Below are 21969 nucleotides of genomic sequence, written 5' to 3'. Positions count from 1 at the left end.
GTGCAGCCGGGCGCCTCTCCGTGTGTGATATTTCATCATCAAGGACAAACCTTGGGGTACTCCTTAAATCGCATGATTTACAAAACATCCAGCCACTGTGTCTGCTGGGGCCTGGGCGAGGCCTTCTGTGCAGACTGGGGGCCTATCCCTGAGCGGGTGACCACCTCTCTGCTGGAAATGGTTTCTGCTCCCAGCTGCAAAGCCATGGACTGTGTTCAACCCTCAGAAAACCAAGAGCACACGGCTCTATTTGGATGTTTTCTTTTTTGAATATAGCAGAGATGCGAGCAGAAATAACCAACATCCTGCTTGAGTTTTTTTTTAAACATTTTATTTCAAAGGACAACAATCGAGAGGCAGCAACGGAGGAAACAAGTGACCAGAGAACAAGCGGAGTTTGTCTTAATAAATAACAAGAGGCCACGTGTGTCCCCTAAGCTCCTGTGACGCGTCACGCGTTTCAATAAATAAATCCGCTCCAGGGCTGCGTCTCCAAGGACCGGCCCAGGTCTGTGCGCCGTGGCGTGGGAGACAGAGGCGGGGCTGGGGACCTGCCACTCCCAGCCCCGGGCCCGGCCCTGGCGCATCCTGCCCGCGACCCCGCACAGGGCCAGGGACTCGGGTGAGAGGAACCCCTGGGGTTCCTGGGTTCCGTCCGCAGGCTGGGATGCTTCACCGCAGTCCACCCTGGACCGTCTCCGGGTGGGTCAGAGCAGCAGGAAGTGCCGGGACATCTCGCGGGGGATGCGATGGGTCTGGGCTCCGTCTTGCTTGTGACGCAGGTGTCAGCTCTGTCCTTGCCGTGGCTCCTCTGCTGCCTGCACCCCCACCACCTGCAGCGTCCCGACCATCCCCGGCACGTCCCTGTCATCAGAGCTTCACCGGCTCCGACAGCCCGAGCTGAAATACCTGAGAGAGACCGAGGCTCACCTGGGCGCCGCGCACCGGTCCCGGCCGCTGTCACTGAGGACGAGGAGCGGCCGCCCAGCGCCCCGGAGGTGCCCGCGCGTGGGGCTCAGCGGGCGGCAGCCAGCACTGGCCGTGAGCTGCCCCACCGCGGCCCGAGCCCCGCGGCCCGGCTGACGTAGTACCAGGAATTCTCTAGGCGGCGTGGGTGCCTTTTCCAGGCAGATGTGCAAAAGGCAAGGGTAAAATCACTCTTTTCAACACAGGATCCTTTATTTGAACTTTTCCTTGAAAGACAGTCTGTGAAGGACGGGCCCAGCCTCCCTCCACGGGACTCGAGGGGTCAGTGCTCCTTAAACCTGGAAGAGGAGGGTGAAACAGCAGCTGGTCACCCGGCCCGCAGCGCTCAGGTCACGGCCAAAGCGCAGAGCCCGGGGCGCTGGCCTCTCCCCCCCCTGCGGGGGATTCCTGCGGCCTCGGGGACAGCGGAGGGGACGGGACACAGGAAGGGGGAGCAGAGCCAGGCTGAGCCGGGGAGCAGCTGTCTTTGTCCCAAAGCCGCAGCTCAAAGAGCAGAGCGGAGCAGGCACTTTCCGCACATGTTTTCACTCTGTTTTGAGAAGTTACCTGGATCGCGTCCACATCAGGGGTTTATTAGGAAAAATGAGTGGGAACGAGGCGTGCGGTCTGGGGACCACAGGTGAGGTGTGGTCTTTTAGGAGGAGCAGGTGCGGCGGCGGACAGGCTGCGGTCAGACGCCGAGCCGCGGTGCCGGGGGCGGGGGGCACTTACGGGACTTGGCTTCCTGTGGCCGACCCGGGGCAGCTCAGCTCCTTGTGTATGAGGCGGATCAGGAACTGCACCCAAGGCAAAGAGGAGGCCACGGTTACTGTGGGAGACCCAGGGGCGGGGGGGGGGGGGGGGGGGAGGGGCGCCCTGCTGTCCCTGGGGAGGTGCCAGAGCAGCCCCGCCTCCCGGGAGCCCGCCCGGCTCTGCGCTCAAGTTCATCGTGTCCGCGGCTCTCCCGTGTGGCGCTGGGGCGGGGGCTGCGCAGGGAGGTGCCCCTTCCTCAGAACACAAAGGACAGAAAAGCCCAAAGCTGAGCGGCGGGAGCCCCCGGCACAGCCGCCGGCAGGCCTGGTCCCACACTGCGTCCCGCGCGTCACCGGGGAGGCCGTGCTCCTGGGCATAAGGCCCTTAGGAGAGATTTCAGCCAGAAGGATGTCTGTTTAGAATGAAACCAGTCCCGTCATAAAACATCCTAATGGGAAAAAGAGAGTAAGGACAAGCTGACCCACGGTCACGGTGACAGTGGGGGAGATGGGGGTGACTCTGAGGCCCCGGCGAGCATTCACAGCCAGTGGCACCAGGAGGCTGCCCGGTCATCCTCGGAGCAGCCCTGCTTCACAGGGAAGCTTCTGGGAGCACGCCGGCCCCCCAGCCCCCCAGCCCCAGGCCCTGCAGCCCCCCAGCAAAGCCAGAGCAGCTCTGCCTTCACACTCCCTCTCGTCCTTCCCTGCCAAGATGGTGGAGCCTATTTACACGTCCTCAGCTGATGAAGCATCGCCCCAGCTGAACTGTTCGCAGCGGTGGACCTAGGCTTTCCCCAAGCGTGGCAGCCCCCCGCCCCAGGAGGGGCCCCCAGAGTGTGGAGCACTTTGAGACGGGCTCCAGAGGGATGTCCCGGCTCTGGCGGCCCGGCGTCTAGGAAAGCGGTGGGCGCCCCAGGCCCAGGAGGCCCCAGGCAGCGGGGATGCTGGACAGGTTTGAGGGGCTACTTTAATAAAACGTGCAGCTGCACAGCACCAAGCCGCAGGGCAGACTCTGGCAGGCAGACACGTTTGTTTGCTCAGATGCTTAAGGTTCAGGAAGGGCTCAGGGGTCCCTCGCACGATGGCCGTGCGGGCTGAAGAGTACAGGTGTTTCTCCCACGGGGACCCACCCGTGCGCAGGGCTCCTGCGATCTTGGCGGCAGAGCCAGCGGGTGGGGACTCGGCAGGTGCTACATGCAGGGCTGGTGGCAGCAGTCCCACTCTGGCTGAAGAAACTGGTCACGCGCACTTGAACCTCCAGTCCCCATGGCTGGCATCGGCCTGCTGAGTTTGAGCGGGTATCTCCTCAACGCCAATTCCACGTCCGATCTGTGAAAAGCTTTAGTGCGAGGGGCCAGGGATGGGCACAGTGCGTGTGCTCTGCTGGGGGACAGCGCTGAAGGACAAGCACCAACTTCTCAGACGTGATGCACGTGGCCGTCCGTGGCCAGTGCCCAGCAGGGAGCGGGCCTGCCACCCTGGAGTCCACCCAGGCGGCTGCAGCCCCACGCGACGGGAGTCGTGATCACGGCCGGGCGGCCCGCAGGCCCCCAGGGGGACCTGCCGGGTTCACGGGGGTCGAGCCTCAGACTTGGAAGGAGATGACACCGGCCTGCGGACCCGCGAAGAGAGGAGGTGTGTCTGGTCTTCAGGGCTGGAGAGACTCGTCCTCGGGGAACCGCCGAGCGCCGGCTGACTGTCCTCCCGGCTGCCGTGACCGTGGCTGTCGTCTCTGGTCTACCCAGCCGGTCCCGCTGCGTCCAAGCTATTTGCCTGTTCCGTGTTTTCCCATTCTCTGCCTCTCGTCCCTTCTGACATCTCAGGTGCGCTTCCTGTGAGCCACTGCAGTCCAGGTTTCCAAGCCAGTCTGCCGCCTACAGCTCCGCCCGAGTGTCCCCTCACCCCTCAGCCCCCGCTCCCACCCCGTCCTCTCCCTCTCCCACCCCGTCGTCTCCCAGCCCATCCTCTCCCTCTCCCACCCTGTCGTCTCCCACCCTGTCCTCTCCCTCTCCCACCCCGTCGTCTCCCACCCCGTCCTCTCCCTCTCCCACCCCGTCGTCTCCCAGCCCATCCTCTCCCTCTCCCACCCTGTCGTCTCCCACCCCGTCCTCTCCCTCTCCCACCCCGTCGTCTCCCAGCCCATCCTCTCCCTCTCCCACCCCGTCGTCTCCCACCCCGTCCTCTCCCTCTCCCACCCCGTCGTCTCCCAGCCCATCCTCTCCCTCTCCCACCCTGTCCTCTCCCACCCTGTCGTCTCCCACCCCGTCCTCTCCCTCTCCCACCCCGACGTCTCCCACCCCGTCCTCTCCCACCCTGTCAACTGCACAGCGCAGGGGCTGCTCCTGTTCTCAGCTCTTTTCTCTTCAACGACGGCTTCTGCCCCAGTCTCCGCAGTTTCTTCCTCCAGGACGTTGCTGAGCTGTCCCATCTGGGCCTCCAGTCTCCCTCCGCTCCCCTAATGTTTTCCATCTTTCTCTTTCTGGGCTGCATTCCGGATGATCTCTGTATACCTGTATCTCACCAGCTCTGTCTTTTTCAGTTCTTCTTTTCTCATGATTCAGTTCCTTCTTTGTCATCTTTAGAAATGTTTTTTTTATCTTTTTAAAATTGAAGTATAGTTGATTTACAATGTTGTGCCAACCTCTGCTGCACAGCAAAGGGACTCAGTTATACACATTCATTACATACGTCCTTTTTTTATATTCTTTTTCATTATGGTTTGTCCCAGGAGATTGAATAGAGTTCCCTGTGCTGTAAAGCAGGACCTTGCGGGTTACCCATCCTGTATGTAACAGTTTGCATCTGCTAATTCCAAACTCCCAGTCCCTCCCTCCCCCATCCCCCCCGCCCTGGCAACCATGAGTCTGTTCTCTACGCTGTGAGTCTGTTTCTGTCTCATATGTTCATCTGTGTCATATTTTTGATTCCACACATAAGTGATATCATATGCTATTTGTCTTTCTATTTCTGACTTACTTCACTCAGTATGATCATCTTAGTATCACACACATTAAGTGTGTTTATTTTTACAGTTTACCCGATAACCCTTTTACCTGCTGTCTGAGGGGCTGCTTGTTGTGCCGGACACCCCATCACAGCAGGCTGTTTCCTGCAGTTTCCTGATTTGGGGGTGTGACCTCATCTGCAGCTGGGTGTTCGCTGTGGGACCCCGTGCAGCGGGGGTGAGGTCGGTCCCTCTCAAATGGTTTGGGATTTGCTTCCGCAGAAGAACCAGGTACATCACACTCCAGGACCAATTTTACTTAAGTTTTTGGTACATGTTATGTCATGTTTACTTCACGTAAGTTAAAAAACTGAAGGTTACTGTAGACAGGTCTGTGGCTAAAAGTTGTCAGGGAAGGTTCCCCCCAGTCTGGTGAGCTGGCTGAGGTGGCAGCCAGGTTCTCTTCTGTAGCAGTGTGCACACGTGCACGCTTCCACTGCACGCAGGGCCTCCCGAGGGTCCGGGCTTCATGATGGGATCTCCACTTCCAGCTCCACATCCTGGGCCAGACCAGCACCGGGGGCGGGGGAGGGGGAGGCACCACCAGCCAGCCCCTCAATTCCTGAGACTGACGACTCACCCTGGCTGCCCTGGCATCAGCGTGGCTACTTATTTCATGTTGTCTTTACACTTTGGGGGCCTGGGGATATCCCTTCCTTTCTTACGCGTTCAGCTGTGCATTAAAAGGAAGTTTAGTGTATATATCACATGGTATTTCTGAAATGGAAGTATCTTCAGTCTTAAACAGCCATAATGATGGAAGTCTCACTGCTGCTTGGCAGAAATGATCTGGGGACCCAACTGAGGAACTGCTTTTAACACCTAACAGGTTCATAAGTTGAGAGCTGGTGTTTGATTCTGTACGAGACAGGGGGGAGCTGTGTCTCAGGGCTTCTGACATGCAAATACAAAACTTTCATTTAATTGATGGAGTTGATATTTCCAAGATCTTCAACTTGTTTGTACTGGGATCCACATTCAGTTTTCTGGGTGAAACGAGAGGAGAAGGTGGCTTCAGGCCTGGGCCCCTGTGTAGGTGACCGCTACGGGTGGCGTGGTGGCCGCTCTTGCAGGTGGACGCTGCAGGGCTATGCCAAAGAAACCTTGGATCTTCTCAAGCAGGAGGGGACAGACGCGGGCCCAGAGGCCGGCATGCTCAGTGCTGCGTGGGCAGCCCGGGCTCCTCTTCCGTCCTCCAGCCCTTTGGGTGCGGAAACCAGCTGCTTCCCCAGTGCGGCCGCTCAGGGGCGGGGGGTGGGGGGGGGATGCAGGAACAGCCATGGCAGCCGGCAGGAGGCCAGCTCAGTGCACTGTCCCCTTTAATCGCCACAGGAATCCTGTCCCTGGTGCCCTTATTCTGACCACTTCACAGGTGGGCGCCTTGGAACAGAGGGGCTCCGGAACCTGCCCGTGTCACACACGAACCCAACAGCCCCCACCCTCGGCCTCTCTCCCATCCTGCTGGAAACCACCTGCTGCTCTTCGGACATCTGTTTAAGCCAGGAGGAGAAAGGGCCTTGGACCACGAACAAATATCACTGGCCCAAACTCCCCCGAGAGCTGCAGGAGTCCACGGGAAAAAGTGCCACCTGTGTTTGGCCGACAACCACAGAGACACTCGTGAAAGCTGCTTGGATTGAACCGGAGACGACTCACCAGTAAGGCACAGGCATCTGCAAACATCAGCATGTAGAACACGTTGTTCCACCCTGACGGCGAGAGGAGCCCGGCCAGCAGCGGGCCCAGCGCTGCTCCTGGAACGAGAGAAAGGGACACACGCGTGCTGCTGCGTGAGGGAAACTCGGGAACTTGACTACCCAGGACACCCAGGCCCAGTAAACATACAGGAAGTCCTCAACACCTTACTCATGATTTAAACAAGCACATTAGGGGGACTTCCCCGGTGGTCCAGTAGTTAAGACTCTCTGCTTCCACTGCAAGGGGCACAGGTTTGATCCCTGGTCGGGGAACTACGATCCCACAAGCCACACAACGCGGCCAAAAAAACAAAACAAACAAAACCCCAAAACACCACATATTAAACACTGAAATCTCATTCTCACCTGCCAGACTGATTGGGATAAAAAAGCTTGGTACTTGTACTGGTAAGGGCAGGACTGGTACAAGCTTTGTTTGGAAGGAAATCTAAAAATATGTCTTCACGATACAATGCCCATTCTCTTGACCCAGCAATCCCGTTAAAAACTTATTATAATCAGAATCTAATCCACAACCTTAGATATTCTCATGCTATAAAAATATTTGGTAAAATATGAATAAGGTTTGTGGACATATTATAACACTGTTAATTTCCTGATTCTGATCATTGTACTGTGGTTAAAGCAGGAATTCCCTGTCTTTAGGGAATACATGCTGAAACACAGTTATCGGTAAAGGCGCAGCATGTCTGCAATTTACTCTTAAGTGGTCTGGGAAAAAATATGCACACGTATACTCATAAGTATACATGCACGTGTGTACATGTGTTTGTGTATGTGAGGCAGAGACAAAAAGAGAGGCAGAGACAGAGAGAGATGGAGAGAGAAAGAGGGGGGGCGGGAGGGAGGGGGAGTGATTTGGCAAATGTGATTTCTCTGTAGTATTTTTGCAACCTTTTCTTAAGTCTCAAATTGTGTCAAAATAGTAATAAAAAAAACACGATAAAAACAAAAGAAAGCAAATATTCCTCGAAATACCCAAAGATATCTGTTTAAGAATGTTTGTTGCAGCAGTTGGTTATCTTCCCAAGAGAGACTGGAGTAAGTTAGGATACGCGTGTGGGCTGGCTGGGTTTGGTACAGGAAGAAGCATGGAGAGTTCACACCGAGTCACTGCCTGAGATTCGGTCTCCGCGAGGGAGGACGGCCAGGGTCTTTCCTGCGTTAGATGCGCTCACGTTGCTTTAAGTGTTCACAGAGACCACTTACTACTCTCGTGATCGGAGACGCACGCGTGTTTGTAAAGTCGCAGAAGGCCTCCAGGCAAACGGAGGTATTGCTCACCCGTGCTATCTCTTCCCTCCCAGCCCCCCAGGAGGGACGTAACGGAGGTAAAAACATTAAAACCCACAAGGAGGGGGCGGAAGAGGGAAGGCACCGTCTTGGAGGATGGGATTTAAAGGGCGTCCCTGGCACGGTTCTCCTTGCTCACGGGAAGGGGCAGGGGACGCCCCGCTCAGAGCCAGGCCCCCCGGGCGCACGAGGTCGGGGGAGAGGGGAGGCAGGGGCGGGGGCAGGGGGAGGAAGCAGGGTCCGGCTGAGACTGTTCTGTAACGGACCTCGGACATCACCCTGCGCCTCCTCGGACCCCAGGCTTCTCTTCCTGCGCATCACTGCTCAGTGATCAACCCCCGTCACTGCCCAGGGGAGCAGAGGCTTAACCTCGCCCCAGCGGCAGGAATGCTGGCAGCGAGGTCACAGCCCCGTGGGTCGTGGGGCGGTCTCCTCCTCCAGACCCCAGTCACACCCCAAAGCTCAGCAGTCGACATGCCCCGTGCGGACAGGGTTTCTAACACGTGCTTAGCGGCTCCGTCTTAAATACGAATATATGATGGGACAGCCAAGGTTCGCCTGTGTCAGAGGACAGCCTCAATGTGAACGCAAACACGCTGGGACATGGGGAATCTGGAGGAAACAAGGAAACTGGGGGGAAGAACATTCCCAGGAGAGTGCCAGACCCTCCGAGAACCATCAGTGAATGAAGTTGAATCATGTGAAACTCCCACTTTCGTGTCTGAAAACCATCCAACATCAGCAGCGTCATTCAGTCTCACAACACTGCACCCAAGACGTAAGAACAGGATGCACTAAAAGGGTGGAATGTCACCAATGACTATAACATCGTGACGCCTGAGATAAGAAGTTCCCTACGGAAGCTGGAAAGGACAGCCAAGAACATCTCTGAGAAAGTGGAGGAAAAGGACAAAGACACAGGCAAGCAGAGAAAAAGGAAACTGAAGGATGAATCCAGAAAGTTAGACATCCACCTAATAGGTTTTCCAGGAAGACAAACAGAGTAGAGGAAACTTGTCAAAGAGAAAACACAGCCCACTTTCCCAGGGATGAAGGGCTTGTGTTCCCAGACTGTGGGGGCTCCGGGTGCCCAGGTCATGGAGGATGCAGAGAGGCTGCAGACGTAAAGGGAGCCCGGGGGCCTCCGAGGGGAAAGACCAGAGGTCAGAAGCGAAGGCCTGGGCTAAGGGGAACAACGGGCTTCCCTGTGGTGATGATGGAGCTAGAAGACACCAGCATTCTGGAGAAAAAGGACTTTCAGTCTAGAATTCTATACCCAGACAGACTATCCCTCAAAGGACAGAGCTGAGTCCAGACCCCGCAGACTCCCGAGCTCTCAAATCTGCCTGCTGTGAACTGCTGCTTGGGAGCTACTAGGAGACATTTTCCACCCAAGGGGAGCAGTAAACATGGGATCCACCCTGGGCAAGGCATGAAAGGGACGTGCAGGAGGACCGTCCGTACAAGCAGCTCTGGGGTGAGAGCCGTGTCGTGTGCAGGCGGAGCGTGAAGCACGGGGCTCACGTGGCTGAGGGGCCCCTCGCAGGCTGCCGGCTGCGCTGGAGAGGAAGGAACAGCCGCGACAGAAATGTAAACAAAAGGGGAAACGAGGCATCCGTCACTTTGGGGAAAAACAAAAACGTGCATGTTAAGGATATACAGTTAAAGTTTATTTCTGGGCTCAAGAGTGAGCGACATTAAGTAGCCAGGATGACAGAGGAGGATGGGGGTGTGTGGGGAACAGGGTCCCCAGCTCCCTCACCAGGGGGGTAGGAGAGAAGGTCAAAAGGTGATGATGAAGAAACATGCAAATGGGCGTGCGGGGGAAGACCGCAAAGGACGGTCAAAAGTGGCAGCTTCTAGAAAGAGAGGGCAGAGGGGGTGTGGGCAGGGGACCGTCATTTGTGGTGTTAGAATACGTTTCTAAGATGATCTGGTTTCTAAAGTGACATTATGTGTTACTTCGAGAAAATAAAAAATTTTTGGGGGGGCTGCATTTGGGTCTTTGTTGCTGCACGTGGGCTTTCTCTAGTTCCGGCAAGTGGGGGCTCCTCTTCGTTGTGGTGCACGGGCTCCTCAGTGCGGTGGCTTCTCTTGTTGTGGAGCACGGGCTCTAGGCACGCAGGCTTCAATAGTTGCAGCACGTGGGCTCCGTAATTGTGGTTTGTGGGCTCTAAAGCGCAGGCTCAGTAGCTGTGGTGCACGGGCTCAGCTGCTCCACGGCACGTGGGATCTTCCCGGCCCAGGGCTCAAACACGTGTCCCCTGCATTGGCAGGCGGATTCTTAACCACTGCGCCACCAGGGAAGTCCCGAGAAAATAAAAATGAACTTGAAGAAATTAGGGCTCTATTTAATTGCTCTGCATAAACGTATAGAAAACACCAGCTTGCAGCCCACTGGGAAGCAGTTCTCAACACTGTGACTGTACCAGACATATAAACCGGTGTCCCTGCAACCATCTGGCTCTGGTGAACTGCGAGAAGGCACCAGCTTATTTGCAATTAGTCAAGCTTTGCCTCCATCAGAACTAATATTTACATATTTAATAAACACATCGGGGCAAACGCCCTTGTGAACAGAATTTTTGCCGGAACAGTGTGTGTTTCCACTTGAGCCTTGCTTTGCTTCCGTCTACTTGGGCAGCACTTAAGCAGAGAGACAATGAGGGAGACGCAGCGGTGGACCGGCCTGCATGCCGTTTCCATGGCGACTACCTCCTCCGTCCTCGTGCATGGGGGCTGCCAGAGCCTGAGGAGTCTGAGCCCCCCCTGCCAGACCCCTGCTACAGGAGCTGCAGCCACCCGGGTGGGTGTGATGACTCCGGGTGGTCAGCTTTAATGCAGAAGAGCGCAGGGGTCAGGGATGATCTGAGTCGCCCTCTGCTGTCCTTCCGTGGAGGTGAGAGGTGTTCAGAGCTGGGCTTTGGCTTCTCCAGTGGCTCAGAGCCTGCCCCTGTTTACAGACGCAGAACCTCCACTCTGGGCCAAGGACTTCTGCTTCCCTCTTGTTTTACGAAGGCTACCCAGAAAAATGTGGTCTTTTGGCTACTTCATAATTTTCTTCTTTTTAACTCCCCATCTTCTGCTTTAAAATGCAATCAAGGCTGCATTTGCTTGCAGAAAAGGACGTCACAGAGGGAGTTGGACTGACTTACAGACAGAGGCCTCTGTGGACAGAGGTGGAGGAGGCTGCCGGGTTGCATGGCCCCTCAGAACACACTCAGTCCAGGAGTCTCCTGACAGCGCATCTTCTAGGCCATGGGACACTTCTTGTGTACCGTGTGAGCCGGGAGAGCCATGCTGGCGGGCTGCAGACACCTGTCACACGGCACAGCCACCTGTCCCCACCTCCCTTTCCACAGATATGTCCCTAGGCCCAAAGAGGTGCCCCTGGGGGAATGGTCTCACCGAGAACATCCGAGTGGTGACCGCTATCACAGTGTGGCACGAGCGGGGATTGGACGGCCCTGTCCCAGTGAGCTGTGCCGGCCCAGGGCCTCTGCCACCCGGCCCCTCACTTGCGAACCCAACAGCCTGGACGGGAGACCATTTGACTGTCTGCAATCTCTGGTCTCAGAGCCGCCTGACAATTCCTTCCTTGCCCACTTACTGAGTGCCTGCTCCGTCCCGGGCACCATCTCAGGGCAAAGAGTACAGCAGAGAACGAAACAAATTCCTGTCCTCCTGGGGCTTCCATTCAGGTACAGAGAGAGAGGATGGACAGAGCAGACAGGTGGACGGTGCTCTGGAGAAGAGTGGGCCGTGGCGGGGAGGCCCTGAGCCTGGGTGTTCCAGACCCCCGGGGGCCCTCCCCACCCGGCCTGTCCTCTCTCTCACTGTCCCCTGGCATCAGAGCCCTGGGGCAGCAGGTGACACACCAGGATGCAAGCCGAGATCCTCTGGGGCAGCGGCGGGGACCACACCAGCCCACCTGCCAGTTTCAGTCCCTGTCTCCAGAGAAGGGCCTTCCCCCGACAGCGGGGCCCGGGGCAGGCAGCTCCAGGGTCCCGGCAGGAGGGCTCACAGTGCACATGCTGCTCCCATGGGGCTCCGCTGTCAGCCTTCTGACTCACAGATCAGGACAGGCGCGCTGGTTACCAGCGCGCAGTGGTGAATCGCTTATTTCGCCCCCTTTCTTTTCTCCAGAATATGCTACTGCATTCTCTCCAAGACCCTTAACGGGGCTGGCAACACTCAGCGTCTCGTGTGCTTTGGGACCCGCCAGTTCACCTGTCATTGATACTGAAATAAGATTCTGGCCCCCTTGAAATCACAGTGATAAACAGTAGCTGGCCCAGCAGCCCGTGGGCCAGTTTGCCCAGCCCTGGCTTGGATGGAAACCTGGGTCCACGCCCTTTCTCACCGAGGAACCTTGTTCTGCCAGCTCCACGCCCGGGTCCCCTCTGGAATCGTCCGACCAAAGAGGACAGGCAGGGCCAGCTGCCCGTTTGCCCTGGCTTTGCACGTGCGTTCAATCTGTTCACATCTTAAGAAAGCTGGCCGGTCCTGATGTCACCAAGGCAACTGGAATCCCGGGCGTCTGTTAACTAGGCTGTGACGACGTGGCTCCCCTAGGACCACAACAGACCTCTGAGGGCTAAGAGCATCCACGTACCTACAGACCCAGTTCCGTCGATGATGGCGGTCACGGTGGCCAGCGCGTGGGAGTTTCCCTTCAGGCTCTTATGAGTCCCCTAGAGGCGAGGGAAACACAGGTGTGAGCACGTCCCAGCAACAGCGAGTGAGAATATGCCTACACCTCCTCTACGACAATTCACCCACATCACGTTGCAAAGCAAATGGTGGGGTCTTTCCATCAGATAATTTAAGCTCTTCTCCATCCCAAACTCACCGTGGGAAAGTGTGCAAGGTTTCAAGTGCTTTTAATAGTAAAAAACCCTCAGAGATACTTGTCCAAATATATTCTAGTTTTTAAAAAAGTTCTTAGAATTCTCCTCAATAAACAAATCTTGGGACTTCCCTGGTGGCGCAGTGGTTAAGAATCTGTCTGCTAATGCAGGGGACACGGGTTCGATCCCTGGTCCGGGAAGATCCCACATGCCACGGAGCAACGAAGCCCGTGCACCACAACTCCTGAGCCTGCGCTCTAGAGCCTGCGAGCCGCACGACTGAAGCCCTCGTGCCTGGAGCCCGTGCTCTGCAACAAGAGAAGCCACCGCAGTGAGAAACCCAAGCACCACAGCGAAGAGTGGCCTCCACTCGCCACAACTAGAGAAAGCCCACGCACAACAATGAAGACCCAGCGCAGTCAAAAATAAAATAAACATAAAATAAATAAAATAAACCTTAAAAAAACCCAACAACAATAAAAACAAACAAACAACAAAACCCCCCATCTTTCTTCGGCACAATCACTGCGGCACCGTGTCAGCCAGTGCGGAAAATGGAAACACGAACGCTGCTCGCCCCGCCCCTAAGCTGTGCCGACATTAATGTGTCTACGTGTCTGCCCGGGGCTTTCTGTGCCACGTGGGAGATGGCCCTGCAGTATCCAAAAACCAACCCGATCAATAGCAAATGCCACGGAGGACGGGCAAGAGGGCAGGACCCAAGATACAAACGCAGGGGGCTCAAGTCCTAAACGAGAAACCAGAAGGAGCTCCGGTTTCCAAAAAGCCACACATATAATGTTAGGGAGAAAAATCACACACTGAGGACCATAAAAGGAAAAAATAAATCAGGAAAAATAGTGCCTGGAAGCCTAAAACTATACAAATACACCAAAGCTTGTGAAATACAAGTGCTAGTGTGTGTGTACATACGTCTACACTGTAAAATAAAGCATACACACACACACGCGCACACACACGAAGTGGCAATGGCCCAGAATCCACATTTTCCGGAGTCTGTGAGAGTCCCTCCTCTGCCCTCTGACCCCATGGGGGCAGACATGCTGCTGGTCTGGTGTGGTCCCTTCCAGAATTTCCTGTGCTCACACAGACAAGAGCTTGGACATGCTTCGTAAAGGCAGTTTCAGGAGCGGTCTGTCAACACAAGGCTTGGCCAGAGCCCCCATGGGGATGAGGAAGAGAACCAGCCACTCTTCCTTCCTCTGCTGCTCTCTCCTGACCTGCTGGGACAGGACCCCTGGTTCTGTCTGGAGGCAAAGAGCCTGGGATGCTGAGGACAGTGCATGAGGGCAGGCCAGTGGCTCTAACAGGGCTGAGGGCCAGGCAGACGCGCTGCCCGAGGCCCTAAGAGAAGGGGACACAGGGCAGGCGTGGGGACAGCAGAGGCACAGGCTTGCTCTGCTTTCTAAACTGGAGAACGAGCTGATGGCTGGTGGGTTCTGGGTCTGATGCAGAAAGGATGTGAGAGACGCAGAAGAGAAGTGGGGGCCACTGGAACTGGCAGGAAAGTTCAAGGGCATTCGGAAGCGGGAGGGGGGAGGGGATGTTGGACCGGATGGCCGAGAAGCCCAGCCACCCTGCCCACAAGTCTATAAACCACTTTTGGGGAACTGCTTAAGGTTTTAAATAGGCTTTTAATTTTAGAAAAGTCTTAGAGTCATGGAAAATTTGCAAAGAGAGGACACAGTTGTTGCAAACCCTGCACCCCCGTCCCCTGTGTTAACATCTTGCACGGTTAGGCTATATTTATCATGACGAATGACCCAATATCGATGGAGTGCTCACTAAAATCTATATTTTATTCAGACCCCCTGGGCTTTTATCTCGTGTCTAATATAATCTCTGCCCCAGGATCCCACCCAGGACACCGCAGGACATTCAGTCGTTGTGTCTCCTGGGGCTCCTCTCGGCTGTGACAGCTTCTCAGACTTTATTTCTGGGACTTTCCTTGTTTCTCATGACTGGATGGGGTGTGGGTTCTGGGAGGGAGACCACGGAGGTGAAGGGCCATGCTCACCACCTCCTACCCGGCGTCCGTGCGTCAATGCATCCCTGCTGATGTGGACCGTGACCCTGGGGGAGCTGGGGCTGTCGGGTTTCTCCCCTGAGAGCGTCTCTATCTCCCCCTCCCCACACTGTCCTCTTTGGGAGGACTCAGCCTGCCCCTGAGGAGAGGGGAGGTGGGCTCCCGCCCCCAGGGCAGAGGACCTGCATAAATCCTTCTGTGCAGGACACTTGCCTGTTCTCTCCCATTTTCCGTGGAAACTACTTTCTAACAGGGGATTTTGTATTTCAGTGCTGTGCGTCCCTCAGGTGTCTGCCTGTGGCCACTGCATGAAATCTCTCCTGTCTGGTGGAAGAGACGGCCCTGCCGCCTCAGGGTCCCTACGGTCGAGGCAAATGTTACCTGGCAGAGCTTCCCCTCAAGCAAGAACTGGTCAGGAACCCCCATGGATCCCAAGGCCCTGGGGGGGTCCCACCAAGGCACTCACCCACCACCCCGTGTAGGAACCACCTCTTTACCATGCTGGCCTCCTCCCAGGAGTGTGTTCTCCCAGGGCCAGGACCCCGCCTGGCTTGTCCCTGAAGTCCCCAAGACCAGCAGGGGGCTGGGCACATAGGGGTACCCAGGGTGGACTGGACTCTGCTGAGGCCCCGAGGGCGGGCTCTGGGGGTCACGGGCACCAGCCTCCGGGGCTGCCAGGGCAGCTCAAAGGAGCGAGCCAGACGCTGGCTTCAGACCTCGGGCCTCAGACCATCTCAGGCCCCTCGTTTACAGGACGGGGCTGCCACGTCCCTGAGTCTGCTTCAGAAGACTCTTAGCATCCTTACGGGTCATCTGCGAAAGAGTGCTCACAGAAGCAGACCACGTGGCTAACGGACAGCACTGCGTCGTGGTGGAAGAGGTGGCCACCCCGGCCCCGCACTGAGCGGCCCGCACTCACCAGGTCGGCGGAGACGGCGGTCGTGATCAGCGCGTACGGCCCGCTGACCAGGGCCCCGCTGAGGAGCAGCATGGCTGCAGGAGAGAGGAACCGGGAGGGGGATTCGGCCAGCAGAACAGGCCCCCCAGGAGAGCCCCCACGGCCTCAGCTACTCCCCGGGTGGGCCTCCCGGCGTCACACACGGGTCCTGCCCTGAGCAGGATGCAGGCCACCGCTGGGGCAAGCGTCATAAACAGCTTCCTGGAAACCTGCCCCGAGATGCTTGTAAGTCCAACCACACGTTCCCAAAGAGTCAAGCTCTGCCCAGAGGCCCTGGTCCCCGCTGCCTGGAAGCTGAAGAGCGGCAGCCGTGGCCACACCGAGAGGAAGCGAGAGCCCGGCGTCCGAGCGCAGGCGTGACCCAGCTGAGCGCCCGGACACTACCGCCAGCCGCAGCCTCGTCTGCAGCGGACAGCACTTCCTCTCTGCACCCGCAGCTGCTGACAGCCGCCCCCAGGGAGACCCGGGGCCCTTGCACAGCCCGGTTCCCCACGGGCGGGACCAGGGGGCTCATTTCTGGAACGCAGTCTCCTACGCTGTCCTCTGGGCTCACGTTCCTGAACCATCCTCTGGTCCACATTCCTGGCGCAGAAGCTTCTGGACCGAGGGTCACCGGAAACTCCACGGTCCCCTGAGTCAGGAACCTGCCCTCTGGACAACTCCTCAGGGCATCCCTACCAGGCCCCACTGCTGGCTGGTGACAACGCAGTCTCAGAGCCAAAGCTGGACTGCGCTGCCCGCAGGGAGTTAAAAAAGCAACGGTGCCCAGAACGGCAGCTGACAGAGCAGCTAAGAGGTGACGGTGCCCCTGGGCTCGTGACGCTGGGGGGGCACGTCTCGGCGGCCGGGGTCCCGCCTGCTGCCTCCTGGGGGACGTGCGGCTCCTCTGAGGGGCTCCTGCACTGGGCACCCAGGGCTTCTCACCGCCCAGCCCAGGGGCCTGCACTCTGCCACGCTGGCCCTTCCACCCGAGGCCTCAGGTCAGGAGGCAGGAGTCCCTGTGGGCCCCGCCCATCTGCCTCCACCCCCCCAAAGAGGGACACGGGGACCGTTTGAGCCACACCGCACTAACTGCATGCTTCTTTGTTGATTTTCTAATTTCATCTCACAGAGCTGTGTGGACCAAAAAAAACGTGTGTGAAAGAAAAGAAAGTGCTCACAGACTCACCGATGGTGGCTTCTAGACCCATCTTGCTGATGGTGGAGAACACGTAGAGCTGTGAACGGGGTCAAAACCAGAAAAAAACAGAGGGTTACTGTGACTCGCTGCGAGGCTACCCAGAAACCTGTTTCTGGAAAGTGACCCTCAGGCAGCAGCAGACAGTGGAAATGCCTAGAAAGGAAGGCAGGCCACACCACCTGGCGGGCTGTCCCAAGACAGGTGTCCAGAGACTTGGCAAACGGCCCCCTGTCCCTGACACGCAGGGTCTGATCGCCTGGTGAGCTGGGAACCCGGGGGGCCCCCACTCTGAGCTCTCCCGCGAGGGGCCTGGGTTGGGGGCAGCTCCCCCCCGAGCCCCGTGTCCCCTCCCAGGCCGTCAGCCCCGAACACCAGGGCCCGCGCGGCGAGAGGGCCACACTCAGTGCTTCTGAGTCAAGGTTCTCTGAGCGTCCGTGCTAGGCAGCGTCCAAGGCCCCAGGATGACTGAAGACCGGCCTTTGTTCCGGGACGGCCCCAGCCCACTGGAGTGGCAGATGGGCAAGGAATTACAGCGCAGGCTGAGGGGTACGAACACGGAGCGTGATGTTGTCGTGGAAACAGCGATGTGCGAGCACGTCCCCCTGGCTCCGCACCTTCACACGCTGAGGGGCCGCGACCCTCATGCTCGTTTGTCAGATGAGGAAACGGAGGCTCAGAGGGAAAGCCACCCGCCCAAGGTCACGCACTCTAGACGCTTGAAAAGCAGTGGAACCTGTATTATGAGGAGAGGGCTGACGCTGTCTGGGGAGGCAGCTGAGGGGCAGGGGATGCTACAGGTGAGCAGGGGCCTGTTGGGGGGAGGGGGGGAGGTGTCCCAAAGGGAACAGTCCTCACGCACACATGTGAAGCCAGCAGTGAGTGAGAAGCAGTGTTGCCGTGTGCGTGCAGCGTGCAGAGAGCAGGGGGCAGGGAGCCGTGTGCAGTGTGCGTGGGGGAGGGGAAGGCTGCGTGGGGGAGGGGAGGCTGCGTTGGGGGGGCCGAGACACTGGTCGGGGTTGAGGTGATGCCAGTTCCCAGAAACCAGAGCCCTGAGAGGAGCTGGGCCCAGGCAGCTGGCGAGTGTGCTGGTGGGCGGGCAGAGGGGTCGTCTCTGGAGGCGCGGGGCCCTGGCGCGGGGGGAGCTCACCGTCGGGGCCGCGAGCAGCAGCATCAGGCCGCAGGTAGAGGCCCTCTTCTCCAGCCGGTCCGAGATCACACCTGCCAGGATCCCACCTGCAAGGCGGAGGGAGGGTCCTGAGGGCCGTGCGTGCCCAGGCCAGGACCCCGTGGAGAGGAAGCGGGGCCCGCGCTGCAGCAACAGGAAGAGGTCGGCCTCCTTTCTAGACCCGTTTCCACCCCGTGAGCAGGAAGGCGCCGCTGCGCTGCCGACCTGAACGGGCCTCATGCGCTGTGGTCCCGTGACCCCAGGACACCCAGGTCTAGGGGTCCAGTTTCAGGTTGGCCCCAAAGCCCCTCTGCCCCTGAGAGTCCTAACACCGCCAGTCTGTCGCCCACGTGAGGGGTGTCCTGGTCCCCGGGGAGCACCAGCTCACAGCCCAGGATGGGGCGGTACCTGCCCTCGGAGGCCCGGCTCAGGGCCTCCCAGTAGGAAGTCAACTCCAAGGGCGCCCGGGCCACAGGTGTTGACGCAGCACCGCGGTGGCGAAGGTTTTTGTCAAAGTAGGACAAGAGGAAATGAACTCACCGAAGATCCCGCCCACATCAAACAAGGTGGAGAGCTCCCCAGCCTTCCTGACATCAAGGTGATCTATTAAAATGACAGCACAGTGTCACTGCAAGGAAGTTGCAACCGCGCGAGAGCCACACACAACATTCTTTTGTCTCGTAAGCCTGATTTAAACCAAGCAGCAATTATTAGATCCATTATCAGATTAGCATCAAAGTAGTAATTATCAGAGTAGAAGGAAAAAAAGGACTCCACGCTGTGGGCAGACACACAGGAAGGATGAAAACCGAACACTCTTAACCAAAAGGTGAGGATTCACCCGGCTCAGTCTAAGCCTCACCCCGCCTTTGCTCCGTGTCCCCTCGGGGCAGCCGTGAAATCACACGTGGCCCAGAAAGTGAAGCAGGGCCTGCGGGGCACCGCCTGGGGGAGGGGCTGGACCCTAGGAGTGCGCTAGACACAGACCACACGACCCCCAGCTTTCAGACCTGGGAGGGGCTGGAACCTTCTCCTCCAGAGGAGGCCGAGGTCTCAGGACGCTCAGCTCAGGATTCCACCGCTGGACGTGGCCCAGCCCTGAGCTGTAAGCTGGCTTCCAGCTGGCCAGCGCCCGGAGGTCTGGGAGCATCTGGACCAAGAATCAGGTTCCGCCCCTCCTAGTGTCCGAGTGGCACCTACAGGGAACTCTGCTCTTTTCAAGGAGTCCCTCAGACAGGAAATGCCGGCAACCTGAGTCCTCGCAGTCACTGGAGACCGTTGGGGTGGAAGGTGCAGAGCTGGCCTACCAAGGGCTCATCGGTCTATACTGCGTGTGGCTTGGCTGCGGTAATGAGTGGAGGTCGCTAGCCCTGGAAGGAAGCTCTGAAGCCCCGCCTAGACCGGGTCTCTGCTAACCGAGGGTGGTCCCCCACCGCCTCCTCAACCTCCATCCCCGAGAACCTCAGCCTCCCGCTGGGGCTCACGTCCACCTCTGCTGGTCCTGCGACACCGTGGGAATACTGGCCTGTGCTCTGGAGCCCCCACGTCCCAAATTTCTCCTCTTCTCACGTTCGCTAGAGCCTGCACCTCGCAGGGACCCTGGTTTCTTTGCTTTGTCCTCACAATCCCTGACCCAGGCGCCCAGAGGCCCCGGCCCTCCTTGACCATCCCTGTCCCCGTCCAGCCGCGGCGGCAGCTCCCGCACAGGGACCTCTCCCCTGAGGAGCTGCTGGTCCCGCCCCGTCTTCCTGGGTAGTCACCTGCAGGACAGGGAGGGGGCGTTAGTTACTAAGGAGGGGGTCTGCTCCGTCCTCACCTACAGCTCCAGCCCCTGTCAGGCTTCGGAAAACTGAGACAAACTGTCTGCTCCCCCAGAGCTGGAGCTCATCTCCGAGAAGCAATTTCCAGGTCAGTTATTCAGCCGTTATTATCTCAGATCCCCCGGGGCCCCTGCTCCTGCTCACCAGCTGCTGTGACCCAAAGTTCAATGTGGCCTAGATTTAAAAGCAGGCTGCCCCAGATAGGAAGACCCCCATGGAACTGGTAGCTGCAGCTGGGATTTACCGTGTCAGCTCTTTAAACGCCATCCAGGTTGTCACTACGGCAATTAAACGTTCCTAGCTGAGTTCTTGCTGTCTGTACACTTCTCTAATCAGGTTATTTGATTCAAAAGCATCATGAAGCCCTTTTCTTTCCAACACTACAGACACCAGTGGATATAAAAGGGAGTTCCGATCACAGCCCCTGCACAGGACCTCCCAGCTGTGCTTCTAGCAACAGGTACTCACCTACATTCGTGATGTACAGTGGGAGCCAGAAGAGGAAGGTATAGCTGACCAACTTTGCAAACAGCAGACACAGAGAGAACTCTATCACGCCCTGAAAGAGAGGGAGAGAGCAGGTGTTCACCCCAAAAGTGGACTCAGCAGGTTTGCTGAAATATGCAATAGAATGACAAAGCACTTCACTCCCATAAAAATAGCCCGCATGCATCTTGGGTCTGGTTTTAGCCCCTCCAGATGCATGGATACAGTATCACTGTGGAGGATGTGAGGGAACCGGAGAACTGACCAATACAGACTCTTACCTTTTAAGGTAGAAATTCAGTGTCTTTACATCAGATCAGAGTCAATAAGAATATTACTGCTTTAATTCTCACACCGCATGGCTCTGAAATTCACCTGTTAAAGGGGTTCTCAAAGGGCACAGACGTGGTGCAGAGTTACCTAGTTAATATTTATTGCCTATTTCTTTTTCCCCTAAAACTGAAATCACTGCAAATGATACAGAGACCTGGAAGCACACAGCCCAAACAATTCTGATTGTTCTGTAAGATACACAGGCTACCACCACCTGCCTGGGACTAAGCAAACCAGCGGGTGCTGGGGAAACACCCGTGGAACCGGGCAGAACCCTGCAACACCGCCCCCCCTCAACACACAAGTACAAAGGCCCCTCCATGTCCCTGCCTCTTGTTTGTAGAGAAGCTGACGTCTCCCAGGCCTCCCTGAGTCACGAGGGAGCAGGCTCGAGCAGTTAATGATCAGAACAAGAGTCACAGAATCTTTCAGTGTCTGCTGCACATTCCTGAGTCATTCTACAGACCCCATAACTGCCACCAGAGGGGAAAAGCTCACTGCGTGCTGACTAGACTGCAGCCCTGACGTCAGCTGCTCCATCTTGAGCAGGACGGGATCTACGGCTTCACAGCTCTGAGAATTGGCCTCAAGAGAATGGGATTCTTACTACTGCTCACTATAATCTATGTCTCTGTGGGCATCAGAATAAGTGTAGCTTGTTCTGCCCGTATATGTAAGCAGGCAACTAAGATTATCAGCAAAGAGATGCTACAGCCCCATGTCAACATCTTCCACTCTGAGAATACGGCACCTGTGTCAGCACGAAGACGTGACAGAAGAGGGACTTTCTCCCCTGATCCTATAGAAATGGGACGCTGTTCGGACAAGTGGGGGTTTGTAAACAGCTTTTGGCAGGAAAGAGCTCTCTGCGGGAGGACCCTTTTGTCTTGTCGCTTTAGCGAAGCTATATTGAAACTAACCTTAACCCAGACACCCCCATGCTCTACTAATCTCCGGCCAAGCACACCTTTCACATCTTTTGATGACACAACACCCTGCCTAACCTGTCGGTTCTTTCCTAGATCAAGGAAATAGAAATGAAGCATAAGTAATTAATATCAATAGATGACCCCATCTCCTCCTTAGCTTCCCTTTCGGTAAGCTTGTGAACAAACTGTGCGAACAAGACAGCATCTAAAGAAAGGCCACGCGAGGTCAGCAGGCCTGCACACAGTGGGCCGGGGAGGGGCTGGCTCTGACCCCCACCTCCATGATTCAGTGAGACTTCTTCCCCTTCTCTCTTTAACAGACTCTCATGGCTGAGCAGAATCTTCAGAGTTGGTTCGGGGGACGTGAGTTCGCCTTCTCCCCAGGTCGCCAGCTTTTCTGATTAAAGCAACTTTCCTTTCTACCAGCATTTGCCGCTCGAGCACTAACTTTCGAGTGGTAAGGAACCA

The 21969-nt window shown here is 57.0% G+C and overlaps 1 protein-coding gene across 9 annotated transcripts in view; it reads right to left on the bottom strand.

Moving 5' to 3' along the window:
* Positions 1 to 339: 339 nt before the first annotated feature.
* The window catches only part of SLC37A1 (solute carrier family 37 member 1), an 82384-nt gene continuing 60754 nt past the window's right edge, over positions 340 to 21969 (bottom strand). For 6 of the 9 annotated variants that reach the window (XM_057697020.1, XM_057697021.1, XM_057697018.1 and 3 more), the window contains exons 12-20: positions 20222 to 20312; positions 18474 to 18536; positions 17916 to 18001; positions 16757 to 16805; positions 15550 to 15623; positions 12349 to 12427; positions 6379 to 6476; positions 1699 to 1763; positions 340 to 1265 (exon numbers count right to left, since the gene is read on the bottom strand). In XM_057697020.1, coding sequence (XP_057553003.1) covers positions 1250 to 1265; positions 1699 to 1763; positions 6379 to 6476; positions 12349 to 12427; positions 15550 to 15623; positions 16757 to 16805; positions 17916 to 18001; positions 18474 to 18536; positions 20222 to 20312 — 621 coding nt within the window. In that variant the 3' untranslated portion in view covers positions 340 to 1249. The other 3 variants (XR_009047720.1, XR_009047721.1, XM_057697022.1) reach the window with 3 other exon arrangements.

This window comes from Hippopotamus amphibius, chromosome 10 (genome assembly GCF_030028045.1).
Source record: "Hippopotamus amphibius kiboko isolate mHipAmp2 chromosome 10, mHipAmp2.hap2, whole genome shotgun sequence".
In the NCBI taxonomy this organism is placed as follows: domain Eukaryota; kingdom Metazoa; phylum Chordata; class Mammalia; order Artiodactyla; family Hippopotamidae; genus Hippopotamus; species Hippopotamus amphibius.
The sequence above is the reverse complement of the archived record's forward strand: the minus strand, read 5'-3'. Positions and strand labels throughout refer to the sequence as shown.